Genomic DNA, 21,389 nt, shown 5'->3' with positions numbered 1-21,389 from the left:
TCAGTTTATTATTTAGGGGTTTAGTGACTTTTTTTCTCCCCTGCCTCTCCATTCTCCATTATACTTAGCCAGAAAAGGAAAAGATCCTTTTTCTAGTGCTGTACCAAAAATATCTTCTAGAATGGTTTTATATTGGTAAATATCCCAGGTAATTTTCATTTTACTTAAGGGTACTGAATATTTGGTCAAATATCTTTTACAGTCGAAGAGCTTGCATTTCCACTAGTTTTTTTAAAGTAGAAGCCAAAACAGTCAAAACACATTGTCAGATTACTTTTTAGAGTCTGCACATGATGAATTGAATGTATTTTGAAGATAACAGTTTCTCATAGGGATTTTTTTTCAGACTGCTGCTGGAAATATTGTGCATTTGTAGGCTTTTCTAATAGCTGTAATAGCACTGTTTTATTGCTTGAGTATTCTAATACATGTGCATTTTTTCTGTTAGTGCTTATTGGCCTGGAATCTATATAGAGACATAAACATAGTCCAGTATCTGATTAATGGAGAAGGGTAATATGTAGGAAGGAAAAAAAAAATAAAATTGTTTTTCAAAGGAATGCAGAGTCACTGATGCCAACTAATATCTGTGAATTCTGTTCTCATTCTGGATACTACTCTACAGCAGTGTTTGTAGCCAGAATACTGAAAGAATTGTAATAGGTAATAAATATCTTTTTATCTATAAAATAGAAATTCAGCAGGTAATGATCTCTCAACTGGACTAAGAAGTAAATAAAACTTTTACAGCTTCTATGTCAAATGCTGTTCCATTTTGATTGATGTGAATTGACAGATGTGTTAAGATGTTTTTCATCAATTGAAGTACACTTGAAATAATGCCAAATCGGTAGCTCAAGACTGAAATATAAAACAGGTTTCAGTAATATTGCATGTGTTGTACTTGCTCTCATTATTTAGGTGGGAGCTTTATTTACATTGCCATGTAATGTAAGCAGTGTAGTGATCCCGTCTCCTGCCCAGCTGAGTACTAAGAAATGGAAGGAATATATGGCCAGGAAACCCAAGGTCATTACTGGTAGGTATATTTTGTTGTGGCTATATCTATTAGTGTACATGTATATATATATGGTGAGTTTTTCCTATACATTTGGGATTCTCTTTTTGTCTTCAATGAAATTAGGTCAGTGATTGTTGTATTCATTGACACAAAAGGGTTTAGTGAATGCAAGTTCAGCTATGCAAACTTTCAGGAAAAAATGGATAATAACATCATGACAAGCTTTGGGGAAACAATGCATCTTCTTTAAACCATTTTTGTGTCCTGTCTCTCAGCTAAGATGCAGCTTTCACACACTTTTGTAAGGTGACTGTAAAATCCATGGGCATAGAGGTTTGCTTCTGCAGATGGAATTCCAGCGTGCTTCAGTTAGGTGCTTCCCTTCTCTTTTAAGACTGACTGTTTTTGTTGCCAGCTGGATAACTTTTGTAAACAAGTATGCAGATGAGGGTGGCTGGCAGACTGATATTATTTCGGCTCTAGGGGTAGGAAAAAATTGAGAGGAATTAGGAAGAGTTGTATAACAGGGCAAGAAGCTTAATTATGGAATGGATACTGGAAGTATATAGATTTAAAATTATCTCTGCATGTTTGGAGGTGGTAAAGAGGGTGTGAGATACACATATATATATATACACACACACACACACACACACATATATATGTGTGTATATATATGTATATATATACATATATATACATATGCAGCAGCAGTATTTATGTTTATTGGAGAGATACTACTGATGCAGTCAAATGAGTGCGAGATCCCCAATATCTGCAAGATCTCTGTCCTGTGTTCCAGTGGAAGGGTTTTGTACAAATATTAACTATAATATGATCAGTAACACACAATAGGTTCTTATTAGGCCTCTTGAATAAAATTTAGAATAGGAGGAGAAACATGACCATTTAAACGTGTTTGCTTATTTAGTTGAAAAGTGTTGATTTTTTTAGTGGCTACTACTAATCTGACTGTATTAAGCATTTGTGAATCCTTAGTGCCTTTGATCTGTGGGAAGGTGTAATTCTTGGAATTGGTAGTTCTCAAATGCTAAGATTAAAGTGAAAAATAAAAGCTTACCTGTGAGGAATCAGCTATGAGATGCCAAGATAAAATGGAAAAGGAAAATATTTCAAATTATTAGGGGAATGGGACAATAGTGAAAATGTTTCTGGAATCTTTTTCACTTTATTGTTCTATTTTCTTTCTCTGGATTTATATATTGAGGTAGCACGGTTTGCCCTTCTCTTTCCTTCAGCTTCCAGCTTAAAATTTTCAAGAAATACTGGAATATTTTATATTTGTTACTAACAAAAATTTATAATGCTAATAAATATTAAGCTCCTGTTGCATTAATTATTGAGATAGTATTGCAAGTATGAAATTATTTGACTGTTAAAGCTTAGTACATCAAGAAGTATTCATTCTCTCAATTGCTGCATCTACCAAGGTGCTATAAAATGTTTTCTGTCTAAAAAGATAGCAAACCCATCCTTCCACTTTTTCTGTCAAGTCCCACAATAATTTATTTTCAAAACTGCAAACTATATGCCAGTGTTTAAAAACAGAATGTCTTTATCTCTCACCCAGGCTATGCACAAGGGTAAAGTAGGGAGTGAAGCTTCCATTAATGAATAATGCAGTGTCCTTGGGAAGAGAGTATAGTATTTCCTTTTCTTCTACAGCTGTATGTTCTTCCAGTGAACACTTATATTATTTCAATGCACATATGAAAAAAGGCCTTTTTTTACCTAGCAGAACAGAAACTTCTCTTCACTGTTTCATGGTAGAAATGTAACTTTGACAGTTAAAGAACTTCTCTGAGTGGTGGTTGGAGTTGCCAGATATACTTTGTAGTCTGCATTAGAAAGCTGGCCCTCCTGACAGTCACAGGAGTTGGGTGCTGGTAATGTGCTGGCTTTAAGCCAGCAGCATTGTCCAGCTCAGCTTTGCTGCTGTCGTTCATTTATTTTGCATGCTCTTCAGTTTGTAGCTTTACAGGGGGTAAATATCACCTGTAGTTGCTGTTTCTCCTCAAAAGATGCAAGATTTCTCACAGAACAGAAGAGAGCAAGTGTTAAGAGATTTGATGGTGGATTATAGCTTGTTTTAAAGCTGTTTTTCTGAGGGTGTTTCACAGTTATGTCCTGATGTTTGTGAAGTTCCAGAAGTTGAACTGAAAGGAGAATCTTGCCGATATTATTTCTTGCTACAAGGCAACGGCTCTGGAGGATGTAAAGCAACCCTGATTCATTCAGCTGGCCAGATCAATGGTATGGCCACTCTTGCTGCAGTAAATGGAAGGTTAAAGACAAGAGCAGAAGAAACAGAGTCAAGTAAGAGTAATTGCTTATTTATTTAAGAATATCTGAATGCAGGCAAATGCTGCTCAATTTCTTATGTTCCTTTTATTCATTCCAGTCAGTGTTAAAATGGAGAAAACAAGGAAGAATATTACATTTTTTATAAATGTGTCTATTAGCAATATTTCTCAAATTCATAAAAAATATAATGAGCTTATTTATTCACAGAATTTACTGCTACCATATTTTTTAAATCAACTATGTAAAGTTACAGTCAGTGAGATTAGTTGAAAATTGTTTTTTAAAGGGACATCCAGGTAATATTAGTGCAAATCAAATTTGTGAAAACTTAAAATTTAAAAAGTATGTATTGTTGATGTAAAGACTGCCCAAAAAACTAGGTAAATATCTGTTGAAAATCCTATTTCACTGATGTATCATAGCTGCTCCACTAGGTAAGAGCATGTATCTAGACATTTATCTTAGAATAGTTATCCTGTTACAACTACACATACTAGTTAACTCTACTAATTCCTGTAATGCTGACAAAGAAAAAGAGCACAGTGACCTGCATCTTATCCACTTAATTCCTTATTATCGAAATAAATCAGTGTGTGATATGACTGACTACTTGCCATTTATCCTAATTAAAATCCCATTAGTACAGTGTCAGAGAACTGAAAGTCCTTGACCACATATTGGGAGAAAACTTTTCTTTCTTTTCTGTTTTGATCCTAAGTATCAAACTTAGGATCTTTTTACCCTCTTTAAATGTTAGTCAAGTTAATTGTGTTGTCATATGGGTTTTGTACAGAAATTCAAAAACGCTAGTCAGGCATCTCTTCCAAGTTATCCTGATGTTCAATTGTAATTGGTTTGTTTGGGGTTTTTTTAATGATTAGCCATATTTGAAAGTCTGATTGTTTCCTTTTAATATGAAATTTCTATGTCTGCAATGTTTATGTTTTCTAAAAAGAAGTAATTATTCCAAAGTCCTGTGAGAGATTCTTAATAAAAACTTCTCCTAATCTGTACAGGCTTTTGTATTGCTGACTTTATCCAGTCGCTGCCATGCTTCTGTGGAGAGCAGATTGTACAAAGAGAAATGAAACTGTCTCATCTCCAAGTGTTTGCCTTGAAAGAATATCTCAGTAAGTAATGGGGAAAGCACTGGTAATTCTCATTAAAAGTTTTTGAAAGCTCGTTATGTCAAACTGAATGTGATGGCTCAGTTTACAAAACCGAAGTGAGTTGATCACTTTGTGAAGAAATAGTGACGGTTTAAAAAGAAACTTAGTGGTATGTTCATGATTGTGTGTCAGATAATGAAAAAGAGAACACTGAATTAAGGTTGGTGGCTGCTTGTTACACTATTACTCTGTTTGAGCTTAGTTTTGGAATAATTTTGTGGTAATTCTGTGATGATTTCCCCAAAAACCCTTACTGCTGGATATGTCTTCTACAAAAATAAGAATTCTGTTTTTGATTTTTCAGAGTTTTTAAAAATTTATTCTTTATTGCAAAAGTCTTCAACAGCAGAGGAAAAATATGCATTGGATATTTATTAGATTTATCATGAAGCATCGTTTGTAAGAGCTGAAAGGTCATCCTCTAGATTTTCATGGCTTTGCAGAGAAGTACATTTGCGTGTCCTGATTTTTTCCATCCAAGTCCATTGCTCTAAGAGACTCAATTAAAAGAAAAAATGCTTCTGAGAGATTGGCTGGCTTATAGAAAATGCCATTCTGTGAAGATAATATAAGTGTATTATCATTAACAGAATAGCATCTTAAAGAAAAGAAGATTCCTGCTAATAGTCTCGTCTTCCACGCCCTGCCCCCTGCCAGCTTGCAGTCATTCTCAGAGTCCTGTCAGCTTCAGCCCTGAGCTTGAGGCTGCTTTAGAGTTTATGTTTTAATTTCAAGTGGATCATCCATTTCCATCAGGATGAAGACTGAATAGGAGCAGTTGGGATTGACTGATCATCCCTAATCATACCAGAATTACCTGGCCCTTGATATTCTGACCAAAGAGACCAGAACAGGCTCTTAGTTACACTGAAGCCACACTTCTGCAACAGCAGCAAAAATAGGTGGGTGGGAGGCTCTGCAGACTGCAGCTTTTCACATTTAGGCTCAGCAAGTCCAAGATATTTGTCTCTGGGGAATCCAAACCTGGATGTACTCAGAAATGCATGTATACAGAAATTAAAGGACTGTAAAAATGGGATTCACATGTGACTTCAGCTATTCTCACTGCTAAGTTTTTTCACTTGTCTGTGGAATAAACCACCCATGTCTTGCTAAAGGGTACAGTAGTAAATGTCAAGTTAACTTACTTGTGTTATTGGTTTTGGGTGGATATTTTCTTGTTTAGTTGGTTTTTAGCAGGGTCCAGTTGTTCTTTGTTACTTAGTAGGTGCAGTACCTTTTCTTTTTCCTTTTATAGAGAGAAAGGAATTGACTAAGAAGCCTCCGGTTATTTCTACCAGTGAGTTCAAAATTTTATTAAAACTTACAAGAGAATGTTTTTTGGACCTGTGCAACACTAGTCTTCCTAACCATGATCTACAGAAGGTTTCCAATAAAACTACGTCATGCACTGTGACTTGTGGTGAGTATTGTTATTTAGGAAATACGCTGCTTATTCTCTTCTGATGTTTTTTCCTACTGGTCGTCAATTGGTTACTTTTACCAAAAGAGGAAAACATGGAAGGAAAAGTAAAGTAGCTTTCTAGGGTTTTTTTGCAAACTGAAATGACCCTTGCCTTACCTATTTCCTTTCTTTTCCTTGACAAAAAACTGTGCAGAAAAAGTTTCTGATTGCATCATCAGACAGATTTTCCATTTATTTATGTGATTTATATATATGCCTTAAGGAATATCTATATATAAAGGAATGTGTATATATATGAGTTTATACATATATATTTCTTTAAACAATAAGATTGCTTATTAAGGGTTATCCATCATATATTTCTTGCAGAGCCTGATTTAATGGAGACAAATCCATTGGAATGGCCAGAAAGACATGTTCTTCAGAATTTGGAAAACTTCGAAAAAAACAAACAAAAAACGAGGTAATAATGAAATACTGAAGATTTTCTTTGCAGTGGCCATTGAACATCACTGTAGAGGAACTTCAAATGTTGATAGCCATTGTGTAAACTGTTTTCAAGTATATTATAATCTTTCAAAGAAAATATTGCTTACAACTAAAACTAATTTTCTGTCCATTTCCAAAGATGTATTTTCTGGGTATTGAAAGTAGTATTGTTTTGAATTTGATTGACTAAATGCAAGTGAAATTTAGCTTAAAATAGCATAGTTCTAAAACTGAATTACCAAAATGACACTTCTAGAAAATAGTAGCCCTGGCAGAAAAACACATAGAAGCTGTTCTTTCTCCCAACATGCCCTAAATAATAGATAATCTAGCATTTTTTGTCAACATGTGTTTCTAATCTCCTTATATTTCCAAGATAGTCAGTACTTAAGTCATGTCTCAAGTCATTTTGAAGTCGAAGATCCTATTGGCTTTATGTTTGAAATTTACATTTAGTTATGTTTTTCCTTCAGTACTGTTCAAATGAAACCTGTAGACCTTTTTGTCACTTAATACAGCTTATTGATTTAAGTTTAGTTCTCACTTCATATAAGACTTAATAGTCTTTGGTGGTCTTAATGTTTTTGCTGAGAGACCTTTATAGCTGGTTGTCCAACTAGCTGGTTGTCTTTTTCTTAATCACTTCCATCCCATTTCTCTCTTTCAAATGCCATAGTTGGCCATGGCTTAGATTGGAGTTCTGCATGTGAGGAATTCTCACATTAGATCTCTGCTTTTTCATGGTTGTTGCTGTTATTAATGGCTTTTCTTTCTCAGACAGGTAAAGTTCTTCCTTCTAATTAGCTTTTGAAAACCTTCCTGAAGGACCTTTCTGTTTCATAGTCAGTTAGTGTTTATTTCATTGTATTCTGAATGATGATCTTTCTTATCCTCTATCAGTGTACAGCATATTGCTCAACAGTAGAGAAGAGAGAACTTTGCTGTACTTGATTGAAGACACTAAAAAAGAGTGGAAGTTTGCATGCAGTAGTGGCTTTATGGCTCTAAATTCTTGAAGAAATTACTTCTTTTTAGTAGAATGCTAGAGAATTTGCATCAAATATACTTTATCATGAACATTTGTGTGACTGTTCTCAAGGAGCAAGCTTATTCGTTTTACTTTGGCAATAGTTTAATTGTTCCAGACTAGCAGTTATTTAATTTATTTTTTTTAATACCATGAGATTACTAAAGAAAAGAAAAAAATCTTAGATTGGTCTTTGGTGTTTGGTTTTTTTTTTTTTCCTTTTTTCAGAGTTTCTCTGTTTGCACATTCATCTGAGCAGTTGCTGGGGCATAAAGACAGCCAGCGGGAGTCATTGACATTGCTCGATGCTAAAGAATTACTGAAATATTTCACACCAGAAGGGCTGCCAGTTGGTGATCTTCAGCCACTACAAATTCCCAAGCGGTAAGAATCCAGCATATTAAAGCAGACCATACTCAGAGCTGATGGAGGGGAGTTACAAATAAGGAACTCAGAGTTGATGGAGGGGAGTTACAAATAAGGACTGATTGAGAGTCACAGAATGGTGTAGCTGGATATGAGTTTAAAACTTGTAACATCCTTGCATTACATACCTGCCAGTGAAATCAACTGTTTTGCTCCTCCAGCCAGTCTTACTAATTAATTCTTTCAGGACCTGAAATGGCTGGAGATGATGATGATGTTTGTCCTATGCATTTAAATAACAAAATAATCACCTGAAGTGCAAAAAGTGTGCTAGTGGACTCCTGGCAAGCTGCTGAAATGTGTGCATTTCCAAAATAGTATTTCTATCCAAGCAGAAATACTGTGGCAGAACTTTAATTTTATTGGTGTGATTTCTTTCAGTGGGGGGGAGTCTAGGTGGGAAGAAAATTGCAGTGTAGAAAAGCAATAGCTGAGCCTGTTTTACTGTGTTCGTCTCCTGTCATGCTGGCCCAGAATTCCTATCTATATTTTTATGTGGTAAAGTGCTCCTTAAAGGAACCTTATCTACTCTGGTGGCTTCACAAGTATTTATCCTTAGTGTGTCTGCTGTAAGTATTAGTGTATTAACCAGTACTTTTGCAGCAGGAAGATTGATACATGGAGTTAATGGAGTAATTTTCTGGATCTGAACATCTGTTAGAGTTAAGGCCAAACTGTGTGAGAGTCAGATAGTGTTTGCCTGTATTATTTGTGCAGTGTGTTACAGATTTCTAGGTAAGGCAAGACAATCTTTGCAGTCACTAGAATTATGTTTGTTGACATTTTTAACGTTGAATAATAGAATCTGTAATGGACTTATTTGATACAGCCCTTGATCCTTTTTCAGACTTCATTATGTGTAATAGGAATGCTTCTGAGAGGGAAAGGTACTGTAATATTTTGGATTTTCTGTAGGATTTTTAAGACTTCTGTAAAATACTTACTGGAGTTGTGAAACTAGCCTAAAGATGTTCTGAGCAGAGAATTCAAGCAAGTTAGAAAACATGCAATGAAGATTGAGAATCTTCTACTGAGTTGTTAGACCAACAGAAGGAATTAAGAGATTTTGAGAGAGACTGATGAATTAAAGGCATGTTCACTTGTTTTACATGTTTGAGTTTAAATAGAAGTTTGATAGATTACAGTTTTGGCTGACAGTCTTTCTAAATTACCATCTTGCTGGATTCAGTATCACATCTTTCCTGGATGTTTTTCCCAGATAATTTTTACAGTGGTAATGGTGCAGAGACAGTCTGTGTGAATAAAATTTGAAGCAATGTGTACGTTTCAGATGCTCCTGCATCTTGCCTTCATCTCTTCCCTTCTTTAGAGATAAATGAGATGTGACAGGGTATGCTGGGATCTGGCAGCAGATGCTTTCTGTCTGTCTCGCTATGGCTTATTCTGTTGAAATACTTTCAAACAAATGCATTCATGTGATTTAGTTGCAGAGAGTTTCTAGCTGGAATTGAAATATCACAGGAGACAAGTGGTTAGTTATAAAGTCTGGCAAAGGTGACTGTGAGGTGAGACAACAAGCTAAAGGGAAAGAATTGACTGCTATAGTGCTGGATTGAGAAATGGGAGGTCAGTTCCCAGTTCCTTTCAGTCCATCCTACTACTCAGGTGTCCCATTGTGAAATGGAATAATATTTACCTGGGTTTATTGATAAGTTATTTGGAGCAGTGACCTTAACTGGTTGAAATGTCTAAGAGCTTCTGTAATATTAATAGCTCAGTAGGAATTAGTTAGTTGAACTTACATTGTCACTTCGATAAACATTTAATTTTCCATTGATGCTTTACCCCAGAGGCTTTGCCAAAGCTGGCATGCTGGTTTAGTCTTCCTATACCATGGCATTCTTTTCTGATTTTTGGAAGTATAATTTATCCTGACTGTAGCTTGTTAAATTAGATCCGTATTTTTCTTTTTTTCAGTGAAAATGCATTTCTTTTGACACCAGAGCTTACTCCTCGGAAGCTCAGAGGTTTGCCTTTTGAAAAAGCAGCTGGATGCCATTATCATGGACTTGAGTAAGTGTCCTGGCTTTTTTTCCCAGAATTATTTTTTAGTTTCCAGTCTGGGTATAATTGGAAATGTTTCAAGCAACATGTGTGTTAGTTATGGAAAATTTTATGTATCCTTTTTCTTTGTTGGAACAACTTTGCACGTGCCAGCTCTCCCTTTCTTACCTTTATTTTAGTTACTGGTTTAAATTTCAACACTCCTGCCTTGATGGTAATGTAAAAACATTTAAGTTTTTTCTAAGCTGTACTGTTGTAGCTATTCTCAATGTCTCTGTAAATTTTAATTCAGAACTAAAAGTGTCAAGGGAAATAGGGTTCATTAGTACATATCAAATTCCTGGGGCAGCACATGAGTGAAGTACATACGTAGCTCCTACTTTGATATTTAATTGTAGACACTTTTAGAACAGTCAGGAGGTTTATGAGACCTGCTGTGGTGCTACCTGTGTGTTCAGGGAACCTGAAAACAACTCTAGCAGGCAAGTGTTAGTGGTAAGAATGTTCAAAAGGATCAATATGATCAGGACTGTGTTTAGTCCCAGCCAGCCAGAAATAGTTATTTGTTAAAGCTTCATCATATAATGTAGCTGTATAAAAATAGTTTAGAAAAACAGAAATATTGACATTGAGGAGAAGAGGAAAGACATACAGAAATGCTAGAGTAAATAATTCAGCATAACTCTTCCCTATCATTCCTGAGCTTGGAGGAGATGCTCCTTGAATATTCACCATTTCTCTTGGGCTCCTCTTCCCTCCGGAGGCTTTATCCCATGATACTCTACCAAGCAGATCCATGAAGAAGCCAAAGTCTAATCTCCTGAAGTCCAGGGTAGTGAGCTTGCTGTGTGCCCTCCTTGCTGCCCTGAGGATCTCAAACTGCACTAGTTAATGGTCACTGTAGCCAAGGCTGCCCTTGAGCTTCACATTCCCAACAAGCTCCTTCTTGTTGGTGGGAGGGGACAAGGTCCAGCAGAGCATCTCACCTCACTCGGAAAAGGAAGTTATCAGCTCATTCCAGGAACCTCCCAGACTGCCTATGCCCTGCTGTATTGTCCCTCCAACAGGTATTGGGGTGATTGAATTCCCCCATGCAGACCAGGACTTGTGAGGCTGTTCCTGTTTATGATTAAATTAAATTTTTGGTGTAATGAACGTGTGCCAGACACTTGAATCCAGTGTTGCAAAGAAAAAGTAATTGCCATTAAAGCAGTGAGTAAAATGGCAATTTAACTTGTAAAGTTAAATAGATTTTTTTATCTTTATAGGGGATGTGACTACTCAGGGGACTGAGAATATAATAAGGAAATTCAAATACCTTGAAATTTTTAAGTTAAGAGAGCTTACTCTCTTATCAGATAATGAATTTATTTCTAGTGGAAAGTCTTACTCAACTGTAGAAATGGACTTATCAGTCAGTTATTAGAAAAGTGAATTTCTCCCTGAATATGAAGATACTCTGAAGAAAGTAGAGAAATCAGATCTAGCATTTTAACATGACTTCATGTTAAGAGACAAAAGTAAAGAATGTGTCTAGAGTTCCTAAGAGTGGGAAACATTGCTGAGCAGCTTGGAGGGTGGGCTGAGTGATAGCTCACACTGTTCAGAATACTTCATAAAAAAAAGGATGAAATAATACTGGACAATACTGTTACCTTTCCCCAGCAGAGGTAATGTAAGTTTCTGGGTGATGAAACACTGAGCTCTTCCAAGGAATCTTGGAAATCATTTACACCAGAGAAAAGTTAGTTAAGATGGGTTTTGTATTGTTGCAATCTCTTCTGTAGGTTTCACTGGGCTAGAAGTACTCACTTAGTATCTTTCAGCTCCACTGTATTTAATACAATTTGTTTTGTTGATTTCATTGATTAAACTGCTTACTCATTGTAGTCGATAAGAAACCCTTTTTTGTATTTTTAGCATTTAAAAAATGTGAATCTCTCATACAGCACTGTTTATCTGGGATAAAGCTAAAGGTTTCACTTCAAAGGTGCAGTTAGCAAACACTTTTTGTTCAAGGAAAAAATTCTGCTAATGTCCATGGAAATCTTATTTATAAGACCACAGGGTAAAGACTTGCAAAGAATATATGATTCAGCTTCTTTGTTGGAGTTGGACTTAAATATAGCTAAATCCATAAGGTATGTGTTAATTTACTGGGTGGTTATAAATTATCTTTCAGAACAATACACCAGTTCAAATGAAAAAAAGTTTTGCAGTTCACATGATTGTCAAAAGTAAGTTTTTCTGATTGTAATAAAGCAGAGACTTTCTCTCACAGGTTTCTCACCAATTTCAATTTCAGATATTGCCTAGATGACAGAAGAGCCTTAGAGAGAGACGTGGGATATGCTGAACTTCAAACTCGTCTTATTCGCTATGAAACTCAGACTACTTGCACCAAGGAGTGCTGCCCTGTGCCAGTTGTCTTGAGTCCTCTCCCATCTCCCGCAGTCTTGTCAGAGCCTGGAAGTGTCCCTGATGGAGAGTCTTTACAAAGCGAATTCAAAACAGAGACATCAAGGCTAAAACGCAGATCAAAAGACTTGGATTGCTTTTATCCCAAGAAAAGGTAATGCACTGAATAAAATGAATCTTTAGCATGAAGTATTTCAGTGGTCTCTTGTGAACTGCATCTTTTCTTTCATCTCAAAATGTTTTAGTGAAGCTATCTAGACAAATGTTCTAGTTGTTTAATCCTCCTCTGTGGACTTATTTTTTTTCTCAAGTGTGACCTCTCATTGATAGCATTAGATTAATCAAAAACCATGTGGCACAGGCAGCTTTTATTTAAGAGATGCAAGGTTGTATCTTGCAGAGTCTCAAGTGCCTTTGAAAAGATGACAGATAGCCTCACTAGGACTGAAACTGTCACTGCTGCTGCAGTACAAATAAACAACTAGAGGTTTGGAAAGCCAAGTACTGTACAAACAGAATAATTGAATTGCTAATCCAAAGGACTGCTGGCATAAGATGACCTACCAAAACTCAATCTTATTGTCAGCCTTGTTTATTAAAGTCTTTTCTGCAACTTTAGTTTTTAAGATTTTCCTTTGTACCTTGTCCTCACTCTGAAGATGCAAAGTCTTTGTGTCAATGAAAAATAGCTGCTATATAACAGTATTTCTGAATGCACTTTTTACTATAATACTTCACTTCGTCCTTCTTTCCAGTCTGATACCCTTTGCAGTCTAATCACACCAGGCCTTTAACAGAGGTATGGTTTTAGGAATATTCATATCTTTTGCAACCTACTCTGAATAGTTAGAAAAGAAAATGTGATTGTATCTAACATTTCATGAATTAGAGTTTTGGAATAACTAGCGCTCTTACAGTTGAAGGATCAAGGATTACAATGTTCCCAGAGAACTATAATGCCCAACTTCCCGTAGTTAAAGATGAGTTCTGACATTCCTGCAGAGCCAAAAGAAATGAGGTAGTTTCAAGAAGCTCTCTTATCCTAAGACTGGAGGCCAGCGAACACTGTTCTTCCTGGCTCTCTAGATGAAGGGTCTATATGCAAAACTACCCCTTCTTCCAAAGAGTTTCATTTTCATAGTTTTCTGGTTTCTTCAGTTTGTTTCTGGAATTTTTTAATCAGAGGTTTAATGGGTCTGTATATCAGAGACTGATCCAGTCAGTGGAGTGTTCTTCTAATACAAAAAATATTATATAATGGAATCCTGTATTCTTGTCTGCTCTTTTCAGATGCTGTTTGCAAGAATGCACTTATTTCTTTTAAGCAGCAGCCTCTATAGTAGAAACAATGGCACCAAAAGAGTCAGTAAAAAATCTGAAAGTTCTTTTATCTTTTTTGTTTGTTTGTTTAACTTCCTTCTAGGCTAACCAAATCTGAGAGTACAGATTCCCTCCTCTCTCAGGCCAGTGGAAGTAGCGGGAGTCACTGTGGGGTTGCGGTAACAAGGAGGTGCTCTGAAAGATCAGCTGCTTTAGCTGGGATGCCACTGAAACAGCCTGGCCAACCCCACAAAGTGACCACTAAGGCTGGCTCAGCCAGTCGTGTAAATGCTGCCCAACCTGAGACCTTAAAGCCAGCAAAGGAATCGAGATCCCAGAAGCATACAAGGGTAAAGGTCTATGTTGTTTGCTTAGTGAAGAAGCATCTTGCTTAACTTCTTTTCATGGGGCTTGATTTTTTACATTTTTTAACTCAAAGTGAACTGTCTTCATCTCTCTTTGTTATTAAATTTCATTCTGTTCGTTTGTGCAAGTGAATCCTGAAGGCACTGTGGAGAGTGCTGCAGAAGCAAGGAATGAAAAAGTATGTAAAGGAGTAGTTTATCATGCCCAGGGAATTAAGGCTGAGAGGGATAACAATTAGGAATAAAAAAGGTGGGAATTAATATCAATGGAGTTATGAAATGTAGAAGATTAATATAAAACTTAAAGGCACCAAAGAAATACCTGTGCTGGAAGGGTCGAAGCCATTGTGGAAGAACAGACTGTTCTGAGAATAAAAAGATATTCCAATAGTTGTACAAGTCCATTAATTGAGATAACATTTAAATACTTTGGTGCAATAATGTTTACTTAATAGCTGTATATATTAGGAATGCCATTTTTAAAATACAGTACACAAAACTGTTTCTGGCATGGTACTAACTTTAAATTAATCCCAGGATACAGAGAGGACTCTGCAAGAATGCTGATGTACTGTGAGTGGCAAGTTGGGATTGCCCAAGTAAGCATAAATTGGTGTGACTCATTCAGACCTACAGTAAAGTTTAAACATCTCTGATACAAAAAATGTCAGAGGAAATTTTCCAATATGACTTTAGTATCTGATTTAGATTTTTTTTTTAATATGGATGCATCAAAGAAGGAAATACCAGTCTAATGAAAAGTTATCTGTTTATTATTTTGGAGGAAATAAAATCCAAGCCAATATCGATTTTTTTGTCTTCCAAGCTCCATGTGAATATTTGATGATCCTTTACATTGCTTTGACATGTAAGCAGTTCCTTAATTTTTTAGATGAAGGGAATGGAAATAGATTGTTAAATAACTCTGCTCAGATTTGGTCAGTGGGTTGATGGTGTTGGGGCAATGGATTAAAGAAAGAGGCAAGAAAAAAGATCAGGTTTTCTGTTTTGGTTTTTTTTTTTACTTCCATTGGAAAATTTTTCTTGTCAGTAATTGGGATGAACTTTTGAGTGTGTTTCTGCTGTTTCCAAGATGCTGAAGGAGGTGGTTGCTAAGACTCTTCAGAAACATGGAATTGCAGAGGATCACAAGTGCTTTGCATCATGCAGCCAGCGTCTGTTTGAGATATCCAAGTTCTACTTAAAGGTAACTAGAAGACATGCTCTTACAGTTCTTTGTTCTTAGTTAAGTAAGTCTACTCCTGAATAAAACTTTAGATAGACTGTGGGATATTCATACTTGATTAAGACAATATTTTCCAATATGTTAGTAGTGTGTAGAATGTGTGGATAAACCTTTAGGCTTGTTGTCCAATGCAGAACATAGTTTTACAGTATATTTTGGTGGTGTCTTATTTGTTTTTAAACCTTATAAAGCAGTACTCTTCTATGTGAGATAACACCTTAAAGCATGGATCTGTTCAGTCAAGTCATACTTTATTGCTTCCTTAGCTGTTGTAGCTATCTCACAGCTGTAGCTGTGACAGCTCAGCTTCTCCCTTGTTCTAAGGCTGTTGGCTCAACAAGTAGCTTACAGAACTGACTCAGAAATTCTAGTTCTCTGACATGCTCACAGAAGTCACTGCAAATGTGCACAGCTGTCTGACACATACTGGCTTGGCAGCACCCTGTAGAATTGCATCAACCTCATTTTTGGAAGGAGATGAGAATTCTCTCCACAATATCTAAGAGACTTTGTGAGTCAATGTTTAAGCCATATTACTTGGTCTGGGCACAAAATGAAGTTAAATTACAGTATGGGGTGTTTAAAAGCTATTGCTCACAAGCTGAGCTGCTGTTCCTGCTCATTTGCATGTGTTTAGCCTATGTCTGTTGGGTGAACTAAGTTTAGACAACTTCAGTAGAGGTGATTTAAGGTAAACGAAGTTGCAGTTGAACAGGGCTGATTGTTTACACGGACAATCTGAACATCTTGCTGATAAGCACCAACTTCTTAAATAATTGGAACACATTTCACAATTTGGAACACAGTTGCACAGTCATTCTGTGAGTGCTTCCGGGATCTCACTGAAATATGCCCTGATGGAAGGTCTCCTAATCCAAAAGCAGAAAGGGCTGCATGTAGGGATGAGTGAGTAGGGCAGATCAGATGGGTTCATGGTTCCATTCCAAGTAGAAGAGCAAAAGGAAGAATACTACAGTGATCCTATCCTTTGGAAAGCTGATCTAGAGAGGTGTCACAGGATTTTGTTCTCCTGAACTGTGTTACAGCCCCAAGTCTGTGGGGGCCCTTTCTTTGAATCCTTTTGTTTGCTGCATATTTCAGAAGCATGATATCATAGGTATCATTTTCCTTGGGAGACAAGTAGTAAATTAATTTTCTTCCTCTTTAGGAGAAGTTTTGTTCTTGCTTTGTTTAAAAGAGTAGATGAGCTTAGACTAATTAATTGGACTGCTAAACAGACAAGCCATTCTAGGTTTTTCCTTTCTTGCACTGATTTTCTTTTTGGATGTCCTCTTCTCTGTTCTTTGCCAGAACTCTGCATTGCAATCTAAGCTCACAGCTGACTTCCATGTTTATATAGAAATAAGATTTCAACAAAATGGTCAGAACTTTGGATATCATTTAGGAAAAAAAATTCTGGAAATGGGCAGAAGGTTAGGAAGGCTCACACACTTGAGTACTAGGGTTGGACTTCTGTAAGGAAAGCTGCAACCCACTTGAATAGATGTAAATTACTACCTTTATTCATAAAAAAAGCAAAGTCAAATAATTCTTCTGTTGCTCAGAACAAGGTGATGAAAGTGTAACATCACCCTGGTTATTGGGGCTCTTATAACCCAAATTAGAGTCACCATACAAGTGTGCTGATTCCTGTGGCTTTTTGTTTCCTATCTAGGATCTTAAAACTTCTAGGGGACTTCTTGATGAAATGAAGAAAACAGCAAATAGCAATGCTAAACAGGTAAGACCATTTGTTTGTTTCTGTAACTAGCCAAGGCTAAATGTTGCTATGGCAACTTGGTTGTAGGATGGTTTAGTCCACAGCTTTGAGAGATGAAGAGAATACTTCAGTGAAGAACACTCTTCCTTGGCTGTGGGTCTTGTTTCAGTCCGATCTCACAGAAACTTCCTCTCAATCAGTAGTCCCATGGCAAAATTTCCAGTTGCATATATTCAGGATTTGGATGGTATTCTAGTTATAGCTGCCTATATGATGTGCCACACTCAGAAATGGAAATGAAGGCAATAAATGTTTCTACATCACTGAAACAAAAAAATGAGAGATGAGATTTTTCTTCATTAGAGGGAAGCCTGGATCATTAGGGAATTGTTCTCTTCTTGTGTTGAAGTAAATAACATTTCTTTTCAAAGGTTAGGAAGTAATAAGAGGGTCTGTAAAAGGAAATAAACTTCTTAAAAGAAGCAATGAAAATTAGTAATTTTAAGCTTGGGAGTAACTGTAAGCACAAGGGATATCAGGTGAGTTTATTTGTGTGTAAAGTGAGACTTTTGTGAACAGTAGCACAGAGTAAATCATACAAGTAAATACCCCTCCAGAAATTAAGTAACTGACTCTGAAAAATACACTGAAGTGACTCCATGATTGGGGAAAAAAAAAGTGTTATGCATAATTACAGTACAGTTTTCAAAATCATAAATTAAATGGAAGAATTTGAACTGGCATAGTTAAGTAATAAAACCCAAACTCTCAAGGAAAACTGCTAGATCCCCACAGAATTTATTCTACAAGAGCAGTATTTGCTGTGTTCTGTACTGTGCTCTGTTGTGAATTGCTTCCTACAGATGATAAGGTTTCAAAAACTGCATGGGTTGTGCTGTTTGGTGTTGAACTGGGCTGTTGTCCTGATACACTGCTTCTCACCACCATCTTTGTCTGGGGAGAAAACAGGTAGTTTTGTGAATGTTTGCTGTTTGCAAAAGAGGCGTTAAAATTGGTGTTCTCCTAAGCTGCTCACTGCTCCCTGTGTTGGAGAATATTTTGAAATTACCTTATGTAAACTATAATTGCCAAGGACTAATCAGTGGTCTGAACAACTGCCCTGCTTGGAAAGCAGCAGTAACAAAGGTGGTAGATAAAGCAGTGCACAAATTATCCTTTATTCTTTCTTCTACTGTTTAGTAAATACCACACAGATGATGATAAAGGTGGCGATAAAGAAAGAATTGATAAAATGTGTGAGATATTATTAAGTTACTTTCGAGACCTGGAGTTATGAAAATGGTTTGCTTTCTCATTTATTTGCCCAGGTGATTGAATGGGTTTTGGAGAAGACTGGCAAGTAGAAGTACTGTGTGGATGCTATTCACACCTTCCTAGGAACTGTGGGGACAGAGCACTTCTGACTACAAGCATTGTACTGCCTGAGGCACACACATACAGATCTGCACACTGGTGGTCAGTGTAATTATACAGACTCATCCTTTAAGCACAGTAGCAAGAGTTGAAACTTTTTATACTGGAAGTTTTAATTATTTTTTTTTAATTCAAATGAAAAAAGGTTTTATTTTATATGCATATTTATTATGTTTGTTAAAAGGAATATAGCTTAACTTGGTTTGATAAAGCTTTGTATGTTTTTCAACCAGTATATATGTTTTTTATGTGAATAAAAACCCCAACAGATTTAATTTTGATAACAGCCTCTCTGGTTTACCTTTTTGTGTGAAGACCTCCACTCTATTTATTACAGCTCACTGTTGTATAGGCAGCTGTTTACAGCATTGGCCATTAACATTTCGTAAGCTAATTAAGAGCAGTTTCTATTCTGCAGGTGAAAGCAAAGGTAATTAGAATTCGAGTCACAATTACCTCTGTGTTGTAGTAGCAGGAAAAAAAAGAATGTCTTTTGAAACTTGATGGGAGGTCCCATTAAAGAAAGGATCACTTTACAAGCTGAATTTCTGGTATAATTTCCTGCGTGCTCTTTGTAACACTCCTTAGAAAAAAATCTTAAGAGAGGTCTGAGATCTCATGTCCTGGAGGAGGAGAAAATCAAAGCGAAAGCAGTAATGATGATGTGAGAGCTGGCAAAGAGCTGGTAAGCTGTGCTGAAATGTAATGGAAAGAAGAATTTCTACCTGTTCCACGTGTTGCAAGTACAGTAAAGGACTAAATTCAGCCTCAGTTTGCTGAAGTCTCAGGCATGTACCTGGCTTGTACTAATGTAATTATTCAAGTTAGTATTATTTTGAGATGAGGAGTTCCTACCAAAACAAACAGATTTCACAGCTTTCAGTATAAAGGTTTCCTGTTCATCATATAAACTAATATGATTGATAGAGAAGCACTGCTTTTGTTTGCTATATTTCCCTGGCACGAAAATGGATTAAGCAATACAAATATAAATGAAATCTAATGTGATGAAAAAGTACATGAAATAAACCATGTGGAGGTTAGACTAAATACTGTAAAGTCTACACATTCTCTAAAAAGCCTTTCTGATTTTGTGGCATTATTCTTTGCTTAATTCTATTTCATGTAAAGCTGAGCCCTAAGGAGGTTTTTCGTGTCTAACAAGATCTTGTGTTAATCTGTTCCTTTGTCTCTCTGTTTACTGTTCTCCTGAACTCTACAAGACCTTTTCTAGGGGGAGTGTGTACTTGGTTTAACTGCACTCTGAGCTGCAAGAGGAGACCTTTGTAGTTGTTCTGCTGTGACAGGGGGCTCTAGTGAGTACCGTGTGCATCTTATCCCAGGACAAACATAACTACTATGAGACGGATTTCATTTGCAGAATGCCACACATCCACAGCATCCTGGTTTTACTGATTTGGTGAAATAGAAATGCAATGAAGAGAGATACTTAAATAATGATTTGATAAGTGCATGCATGAAATTGCTCCAGTGTAGTGATTACTGTGTATGGCTCACATTTCTTCGCATTCAACACAGAAAACAAGAAATTAATCAAGACATTAATCTTCCTTAATATCTTTTAGTTAATAAAGGAAGTCTCTACTTGCAAACAGAGAAAAGCTGTAAGTTATAGCCTTATCTCTTCAGCCTGAATGCTGATACTTTTGTCTGAATACTAAAGCAAGTCACTGAAAGTTGTATTTTCTACTTAATTTTGAGAGGTTTATATATGTGTAATTACAAACACTTTGTAGTTAATAAATTATGCCTAAGTTTATAAGCAAAAGTACAGGAACTCTACATTTCATAAAATCCTCAAGGCTAGCTGCCATAAGCAAAGCAAACACCTTTCAGAAAAGTAATTAGTACTCCTGAACTGGTTTTATTCTAGTTCAATAGAGGCCAAAAGTTATTGTTTTAATTAATTCTGCAGACTCAAAGGCTGGTCTGAAATAATAAGCAGGAAAGCAGTTAGGGAAACATAAGCATTTTGATGTATTGTTTATTTGCATGGTTCCCCAGTCCTGAACTAATACACTGCTCCCATGTCTCATTTGCTCTTTATCTTGGTGGTTTTTTAGGGTACGTGGCAGCTGGTTTATTACTGTGGCTTAGTAACACTGTGCCCCATTTGAGCTGTGATAACTGTCCTTGTCCAAACACTTAACCTATAAAAAACATGCAAAATAATTTGACCTGGTCTACTGTAACAGCACTACAGCAAATTATAACTACAACATACTCTATTGTAGTTCAAAAACCTCACACCAAGAGTTCCCACCAGCTGATGTGTTTCAACTTACGTGATGCAGAACAGAACATCACCTCTTGCCTCTGAACTTCAGATTATGTTCTTGTTTCGGGCTGCTGAAGCCAAAATCCAGTTTGCCCTATGCATCCTCTGGGTGCTTGCTTTCATGTTTTTCCAAATCAGGATGTAAGTCATATTCACCAGTACACATTTACAGTTTACCCATAATCCATCCATACTACAGAATAAGCACATAACATAACGTACCATAATATAATAACATTATGTATTATAAGCATATAATCCATCCATTTTATGTGCTTATATTACCCACAGGACTGGGGTAAGACAACACTTGGTGTGGTTGCAATTCCTTGGTGATAGAACTGCTTGCAGTATTACAGCATTTGCATGATGGCTATCACTGGGCTACCACAGAACTTAGCTTGGGTACAAATGCTTGTCAAATTCACAAACTTCCTTTTCCAAATTCACAGTTCTCCCTTGGGATTTGTCTTCTGAATTTTTTTTCTAATGCCTCCCATTATTTATTTACACACAGAAATTCTGATGAAGGAAGAAAAGCTAATCCTGTGTGGGAAAAAGGTCATCACCTTTGTTAAAATGTTTTCCCCATCATGCTTTTAAATTAAACTTTTGCCCTGGTTAATCTAGGGGTCCATTTATATCAAGCAGGCTAAGTTTCTCAAAATTTTGCTAGCAT

The 21,389-nt window shown here is 36.4% G+C and overlaps 1 protein-coding gene across 2 annotated transcripts in view; it reads left to right on the top strand.

Moving 5' to 3' along the window:
* Positions 1-19,595, top strand: part of MTBP (MDM2 binding protein) — a 30,368-nt gene extending 10,773 nt beyond the window's left edge. For both annotated transcript variants that reach the window (XM_064645892.1, XM_064645884.1), the window contains exons 11-22: positions 922-1,039; positions 3,185-3,358; positions 4,363-4,476; positions 5,774-5,938; positions 6,311-6,404; positions 7,686-7,841; positions 9,822-9,917; positions 12,214-12,480; positions 13,750-13,996; positions 15,105-15,218; positions 16,933-16,998; positions 18,306-19,595. In XM_064645892.1, coding sequence (XP_064501962.1) covers positions 922-1,039; positions 3,185-3,358; positions 4,363-4,476; positions 5,774-5,938; positions 6,311-6,404; positions 7,686-7,841; positions 9,822-9,917; positions 12,214-12,480; positions 13,750-13,996; positions 15,105-15,218; positions 16,933-16,998; positions 18,306-18,341 — 1,647 coding nt within the window. In that variant the 3' untranslated portion in view covers positions 18,342-19,595. The remainder of the gene's footprint in view (positions 1-921; positions 1,040-3,184; positions 3,359-4,362; positions 4,477-5,773; positions 5,939-6,310; positions 6,405-7,685; positions 7,842-9,821; positions 9,918-12,213; positions 12,481-13,749; positions 13,997-15,104; positions 15,219-16,932; positions 16,999-18,305) is intronic.
* The last annotated feature ends 1,794 nt before the right edge of the window (positions 19,596-21,389 follow it).

Source organism: Pseudopipra pipra, chromosome 1, assembly GCF_036250125.1.
Source record: "Pseudopipra pipra isolate bDixPip1 chromosome 1, bDixPip1.hap1, whole genome shotgun sequence".
Lineage (NCBI taxonomy): Eukaryota > Metazoa > Chordata > Aves > Passeriformes > Pipridae > Pseudopipra > Pseudopipra pipra.
Note: the sequence above shows the minus strand (reverse complement) of the source record. Positions and strands in the feature narration are given on the sequence as shown.